Source organism: Fringilla coelebs, assembly GCF_963513975.1.
Source record: "Fringilla coelebs genome assembly, chromosome: 5".
NCBI classification, from domain to species: Eukaryota; Metazoa; Chordata; class Aves; order Passeriformes; family Fringillidae; genus Fringilla; species Fringilla coelebs.
Window position 1 is genome coordinate 32,558,062 of NC_140033.1, and position 8,181 is coordinate 32,566,242.

At 45.8% G+C, this 8,181-nt stretch overlaps 1 protein-coding gene across 1 annotated transcript; it reads right to left on the reverse strand.

The window, feature by feature from the left end:
* Positions 1-4,905: 4,905 nt before the first annotated feature.
* On the reverse strand, positions 4,906-7,859 carry AVPR1A (arginine vasopressin receptor 1A; the record flags this gene model as incomplete). The annotated part of the gene is made up of 2 exons (XM_084206165.1): positions 4,906-5,189; positions 6,851-7,859. The coding sequence occupies 2 exons, from the start codon at positions 7,857-7,859 to the stop codon at positions 4,906-4,908; spliced, it is 1,293 nt and encodes a 430-aa protein (XP_084062291.1).
* Positions 7,860-8,181: the final 322 nt, after the last annotated feature.

Sequence of the window (8,181 nt, forward strand, 5' to 3'; positions counted from 1 at the left end):
TTTCAAAAGCACTTTGAAATTAATGTGCTTTGATGACAATCCTGTCTGCTGCTGCCCCTATGATCCCTGTCCCCCTTCTTGCTGCCATCATTACCATGGTCAGGAGAGACTATGGCAGGGGCAATCACAGCAGTAACAGTGGAAGAGGCAGAGGCAGTCACTGCCAATCTCTGATTAATTGTTCCACATCTTCCAGAATGGGCTTTGTGCCCTGGAGAGCCAATGACAATTTTGCCATCTTTTGCTACAAAGGTGTAAAAGCTGATGGGACACCAACAGACTGCATTGCCAATGCTTTGCTTGACAAGGAATATTGAACTGGTACACAGTACTTCTTAGCCACATGTCCTGAAAGAATTTATGGAGAAAGATAATCATCATTACCCTGAACTGAGAATGGATAACTTGGGCACCTTTTGCTTGCAGAGCACTGAGAAAGGGCTCTATCCCAAAGTCTTCTCTTCCATCCATCCATCCATCCATCCATCCATCCATCCATCCATCCATCCATCCATCCATCCATCCATCCATCCATCCATCCGTCCCTCTGGAAAAACAAATGTTGGAAATAGGAAAAAATATTGGGATTGTGCAAAAGATTCTTCCATTATTGGAATAAATTTCACCCATATCCAACAACATCTTGATCCACCTAGAACTAGAGAGGCCTGCCAGTCTTCTCACCATAGAGCTGGAGAGCTTTGCGCTCCTGATGATGCCTCACAGCCTTGCTTTTCAGAAATTAAGTAACCTAATGGACTGTGTCAAGAATTCAACTGAAAATATCCTTATGGAGAAGTAAGGCTAATTTGCATGCAAACTGTTACTCTAAGCAAGTTTATACTAAGGCATGGCAAAATACTGATCAGTTGTACCAAAATAGTGATACAGTGTTAATTAACACTGAACTGGATCCAGGGCTTTCTGCAGGACCAGTCCTGGGAGAGGCAGACCCGTGCTGGCTGGCTCTAACCAAGCTCAGCAGGAGCTAGTTGTGGTTGCTGTTTGTTTGCTTTTTGCATAGCTGCACAAACCATTCTGCATGACTTACCAGCTGGACCTGCTCTCATGTGAGGGACTGTTACCAGAACCAGTCAGGACTGCTCCCCATGGAGCAGCTGCAATGTAGTCCTGGACCTTGAAACGTGTCCATTTACTTATCCTGTAATTCCTTTACCCAAGTACCAAGTGATACATTTTCCAGTAAGTCCCATTCCTAAAGAAAAACATAGAAAACTAACTTGTAATAGTAACTACAGCTCCAGCTAGTGTCTTTCTGCCTCCCCAGTCTTCCACCTACACAAGGGACTGAAACTTGTGCAGACACTTTTCTAGGACAGGACTCTGTATTTAATTAGTCCTTTTAGTCAGTGGGGAACTCAGCCTGGGAGAACCCTGTAAGAGTTTTTTTCTTTATGCAACAAGTAACTTATTTCAGCAGTAGCTCTATTCTAAGGCCTGTGTTCACTTCCCAAAATTGAGTCACCAGTATCTGCCCTAGGACAACATCCAGCTCTGCAGGACCTTTCCTTCTTCTGCCCTGATTTCCATATGCATGAGCTGGAAAGGAGCATGCATGAACTTTAGCAAGGTACTTCAATCTGGACAATTTGGAATTGGCTATAAGATTTTGTGCAGACAAAACCTTTGCCTTTGACATACTGAGTGCATGTGAATTTGTGTCTTCTTGTAGACTTGGTCTTGATAATATAGGGCGGGAAAACCCAACCTTTTTTGGTTTTTGGTAGTTTTTGTGGGGTTTTTTTCTGAGCCAACAGTATGCTTGCCTGCAAACTTAAAAATAAATTAATGAAAAGAAGATTTTTGGCAACTCAGTTTCTTATATGAATGAACAAAATCCTTTCTGTCTTCTGTATCATCTCCACTTTTGCCATCTAATTGAATTTAAACTGCATGAATTCTAGTAACACCAGTACAAACAGAGTATAAGCTCTTCAATAATGTTTAAAACATTCAATCATGCTTTATGTTAGAAGATAAGTATATAAAAATATCAAAATAACTCCTCTAGAACATGAATAAGCGCTCAGTTACATGTTTTAACAATACTACCAGCATATAGTGGAAAGCTGATTGCACATTCCTTCTTTGCTTGTGTCCTTCATTCACCATGTATAATAGAAAAATAGTTTTGTTCACTCCTTAAAGCTTTTCATGGACGCAACTTATTAAATGAAGACATTTCGAATTTTGTAAAATATATTTAGTAATACCAAATACATTTCTTGCCCTCCAAAAATCTAGGCAAGCAAAAAACCCAAAATGCTTCAGATCAAACAAATATGCAGGTTTATTAGAGCAAGTTTCCATGTTTTAAATTTGCAGTGGTTTCACAATTTTTTGTTTCCTTCTGTTTCCATTAGGGCATCCTCATGATAACCCAAAGTAGCTTTTAAAAAAATATATCCACAGATGACCAATTAAAAATATTGTCTTTATCTTCCAACATTACAATTATGTGAAAAAGTCAGTATTTACAAAAAAAATCTGGAAATCAAATATTGACAACTATTATTGTCAGTTTAATTACAGAAGCTATTGGACACTCATAGTGGAAAAGTATGTTGACAAGGCCCAAGTGTAAGCCTAGATTTTGTAACGTGTTTGAAAAAAACCTAAATTTACACTTTGGGTCTGTTTGGTTTAATACATAGAGTGGTCATTACCCAGTTCATTTTTATTTTCAACAATATTCTACACACATTTTTTCATTATATTTTCTGTTTGAATGTAAAGTGTAATAGAAAAACCATTCCATTATGCAAACATGAAAATTCTGTTAGTACGACTAATTGGTTTTTAATACATATTCATGCACAAAGAAAGCAGTAGCACAAACAGAAAACTAGCCAAAGGATAGTGTACTTAATTTGAAACACTTGCAGTTTCAGTAACTGTGAATTACAAAATATACACAGTACACATAAAGTGCACAAACACACAACATCACTGCATGCTGGTTTTTTTTTAATAAAATATAGCTTCAGGTTCACAAACCTTTGTCCAGAGTTGGTGAGAGCTGTAGTCACATTTGTATATTAAAGGTGGTCAAAACACTGTCCTCTGGCTTCTAGTGCTCTGAACAGCAAACACAAGGAAACGAGAGAATGGAGCCAAGATTTTCTTTAGTGACCAAAAAAAAAAAATTATTTTAGGTATAATATTCCCTATTCTTTGCCCAAAAGAATCAATGAGGAGCTTCTGGGGTGGTTTAAGATGATCTTATTCTGCACCCAACTCTACTAATTTCTGCTGCCATTATTGAGGCAGGCATGGGCACCATCCACCAGTGAAATCTACATGCAATCTCCTCCAGCAATTAGAAAAGCAATCTTTTTTTGTTAGGTTTTGGTGCGAAAGAAAGAAACTTGTTGCTGAGTTTCCTCCTTGCATGCAGGTTGTGCAGCCACGCTGGTGTCCCAGCGCTCCGGCAGCCAGCTGGGACTGTGTCAGCAGTCCTGCAGGGGGCCAGGGCAGCTCCTGGATTTCGGGAACCGGCAAGCCCAGGAAAACAGAGCAGACGGGTAGCTGTACTTATCTAAGAGATCCTCAAGACTTAGAAACTCAGCAAAACTTACTCTAGGAGCTTCAAAACCCAACCTCAATATAAGAAACAGGCTCCAAGGAAACATGTCATAGGATTGTTTACCATCAAAATGAACTACAGTCAATTTAGCATGCATTGTATTGAAAACAAGCACACCTTGAATGCTTTGTAATTAGCAAATGTGTTGTGATGACTTTTCATTGCAGTTTACTGACAATATTTAAGACTATATTTTCATGAGCCGGCAACGAAAAATAATAATAGAAAAAGCCAACAACATTGGCCATTTTTATATGTTCCCACAAGACTTATGAGTTTAATTCTCAGATCTGTGTCTTGAAATGCACTGGTTCTACAGCTCTTACCAAATGACTACACTCTTCTGAGCTCATGAGGCTACTTGTTTGACAACATAGCAATGCAGCTTGATCCTAGATGTCCTAGTGAAATAAAAAAGAAAAGATGGCATTCCTACCAATAAAGCAAGTGGTTCTGGTATTCATTATGAGTTTTCTTGGTGTGACTGTAACGGTGCTGAGCTAGTCATAGTGTATCATACTTATTTATCAATATATTTTTAAAGTTGGTTTAAAAAAATTAAAGTAGGTGCAACGACACACACGCACACAAAAATATGCTGTATAATTTCCATCAACATCAAGGAAGGAGGAAATGTCACCCTAAAAACGAAACCCCACAATACACACACAGACATTGACAGCACTAAAAGATTTGCCTTCTCAAGGGCTGTTAAATTTCAGTGTGTGAGAACTGCTAAACCTTTACAAGATGAAGCATCACAAGCAACTGAATTCCAGCAACTCAGAGTCTGCCTAACCCCATTCCTTATCTTGACAGCTAAAACATTTTCCCAACTCCTTTCTGGTATTGTTTAAGACTAAACTGTAATCTTGCTCATATTGTCTTCTTTCCCTGTGACTTCATGAGACAATCATGAGAAGTTTTATGCATTAACACTAGAGAGTGGAGTTAGCCCAATACATGACAACTTCATTTTTTGACTGTTTTAAACAGCAAGCAACAATGCACTTAGTATTTTAGGTACAGACAAAAATTAAAATAAATTCTATTTAAAAAAATAACTGCTTTATTGTTGCCACACCTTCCTGATCAGTTGCTCAAATCCTAAAAAACTTTCAGAAAATAATTTACATACTGCAGCATAGCTTATCAAGCAAGGGGGCACTTTTTGTCTCATGGCCATCTTAGTCATTCCTTGGTACCATGATGGTGCCCTGGACTGGCATAAAGAGCCATGCCACAACCTTCCCAAGCCCTGTGACAGGACGGCAAGCCCTGCCTGCCTGAGGCCTGTCTCACGTTGGGATGGGGATGAAGCTGGTCGATTTGGAGTGGGGCATCTCCCTCCATGTGTTTAGGCTGTGGGTTGGGCTTCTGTTGTTGGTGAAAGAAGTCTGTCGCCTGCTATTGCTGTTTGAATCTTCTTTACTCAGCGTTTGCCTTATTTTTTGGCAGCAAGGGAAGCTCTGTAGGCAGTCTTGGAGGAGGTGCCCACTGAAGAACATGTAGATCCACGGGTTACAGCAACTGTTCAGGCTGGCCAGCAGAGCCGTAACAGTAGTTGCAGTGTTTTCAGAATCTGGGGAAGGGGGAGAAAGCTGTTTAATCATCAAAAAAACATTTGCACCATTCAGTCAATTGCTTCATTAACCATTGGATTTATTTTCCTGAATATTTGAGTTCTAAATGTTGAGCTACAGCATTTTAAACAGATAATGAGAATCTAATCAGTAAAGGTCTTATTTATGTAAGGCTGCCATTGAAGTCAATGAGGATTTCTCTGAACAGACTTCAAAAAGCTGTGACAGAATAAGTTATGGGGTAATCCATCCAAAATAATGATTTAGTAACATTTCCACTGATGTGTATCCATGTGTTGATAAGCTCCTGCTTTAAATACTGAAAGGTTTTTTTCCCTGAGAGACAATGACAAAATTTCCACTGCTTTCAATAACACTGGATTTTGCTGTATATATTTGCATGTTGAAAAGTATTGAATGCTCAGCTAACTACTGGATTGTCCATTAAATCTGGATTTTAGAGGTTGAATGAATTTTACTTAAGGGAAAAATGGAACTTAGCACCATGGCATGAAAAAACTATGGTGTTCTACCTTCAATAGCTAGTTAATAGTTAGATCAAATACTCTAAATATGTATTTAGTCTAATCAATTATTAGTGACTTTTCTTTGTAAATACTGAATCTTCAAAAAAGTATAATTACTGTGTTATGCAGTTCCACAGATTTAGAGAATCTCTTCAAACACACCTATCAATATCCATCTGTTCAATTAGATTTAATTCCCTTTGAAGTAAAAAAAAAATCTGCTTACTGCAAGCCTTTATTTCTCTATAGAGATCTGCATTATAGACCTGACTTTAGTCCCATATTAGAGATAATCAACGATCTCACTACAGTAAGTGATCATCTGGGCATATTTTCAAAAAATCAAGAATTTATGGAATTTTGATTTGCTGCTCTCTCATTATGAGCAAACAGAATATATGTCACTATGCTGCCTGTCATTACCTACGTAATAGCATTTAAACTCACCAATTTTTTTCAGCCATATTTAACAGCGGAACAGATATCTCCGAAGTCTAAATTGCCACTGATTCATGAAAATCGGTGACTTGACTAACGGAGCACTCAAAGGTGCTCCAGCACTGCTCTGCTGAGAGGAGCGGTTCAGGGCGAGCTCAACCCTATTATTTAACAGCAGCTACAGGAAAGAAGACGTAATAAAGTCTCTCTTCATGTAACTGCTCCGACATGTGTGTGTGCATACTTCTCAACAATACTAAACATTTCTAAAGTTTTCTTATCCGCAGCTTCAAACGGACGAAAATGTTGCTGGTTCAGATTACGGCAGCAAATACTCCGGTTTCCATCCGCTCCTTTCGCGGCTGCCGCCAGCAGCCCCTCCGGCTGCTCCCGGGACGGGCCGAGCCGAGCGCCGCGGCCGCCGCCGCTCCCGGGGCCGCCAGGTCCGGGACTAGGAGCGGTGCCGGCCCCGAGGGCGGCGGCTGCCCCGGGCTGTCTATTCTCCCCCACAGGGGCGCTCGGCCGCTACTCGCCGGCGGGAGAGGCACCCGTGCGGGGCCGGGACGGCCCCGCTCTCCGCTTCCGCGCCCCGTTTCCCCGCGCTCGGCTCAGCGCTGCGCAGCGCCCCGGGACAGCCGGCTGCGCCTCCAAGGCGTGCGGGGCTGCCGCTGGGCACAAGCGGCGGCGTCACCTACCGACCCAGGGGAAGCGCTGGTCCCAGACGGACCACATCTGGATGGTGAAGAAGGGCGCCCAGCAAACGACGTACACCGAGACGATGACGAAGGTCATCTTGACGGTGCGGATCTTGGCGCGGGAGATGGTTTTGACGTTGCTGACACAAGGGGCGAGCAGCAGCCCCCGTCGCGGGCCACCATCATCGCCTGCCCGCCGCCCGCCACCCGCGGCTGCCGCCTGCCCCGGGCGCGTCTTGCCCCGGACGTTGCGCCAGATGCGGTAGCAGATGAAGCCGTAGCAGATGATGAGGATGAGGACAGGCGCGATGAAGATGCCGCCGGTGATCCAAGTGATGTAGGCGCGGGGCCCCCAGGGCATAATGAAGTGCGCCCAGCAGTCGTAGACCTGCGAGCCGCGCTCCACTTCGCTGAGGGAGAATATGAAGTACTGCGGGGTGCTGAGCAGCAGGCTGAGCGCCCAGGCCGCCGCGATCATCCCGTACGAGCGCTTGGTGGGCTGCTGCAGCGTCTTCAGCGGGTGGCAGACGGCGATGTAGCGATCGGCGGTCATGGCCACCAGCATGTACGCCGAGGCGAACATGCCGAAGACCTGCAGGTGCTTGACCACGCGGCAGAGCCCGTCGGGGCCGTGGAAGCGGTGGGTCACCTCCCAGCAGAGCTGGGGCAGCACCTGGAAGAAGGCCACCACCAGGTCGGCCAGGCTGAGGTGGCGGATGAAGAGGTGCATGCGGGACGCCTTGCGCGGCGTGCGCCGCAGGGCCAGCAGCACGCTGCCGTTCCCCACCACCGCCACCGCGAAGGTGACGGCCAGCACCGCGATCTCCAGCTTCGCCAGCTCCTCGTCCCGCCCGAAGGGGTCCCAGCCGCCCAGGCTGCCGTTCGGCGACCCCGACCACGCCTCGGGACTGGGGCTGCTGCCGCCGCCGGGCTCCGCCGCCCGCCACCGGCTGCCATTCCCGGGCGAGGGCACAGCCCCGCGGGAGCCGGCGCTGCCGGCGAGGCGCATGGAGGGGCAGCGCGGTGGGGCCCGGCCCGGCCCGGCCCCCGCACCTTCGCTCGCCCGCCTTTCCCCCTCCGGCGGCCGGGAGCGCCGGGCCAGGTGCCTTTATCCCCCGGCAGCGGGAGGCGAGGCGAGGGGGAGCTCCCGTGCCAGTGGCTGCCCAGCGCCTGACGCCAGCCCCCTCCTTCCCCCGGCAGCCGCCGCCCGCTCGCCCCGCCACCGGAGCGGGGCCGCTCCGCCCCAAAGCGCTGCGCCGAGGGGGAGCGGGGACCGGCAGCCAGAAGGGCTACTCGGGCCGGAACGGTGCTCACGGAGAGCTCCCTCACCG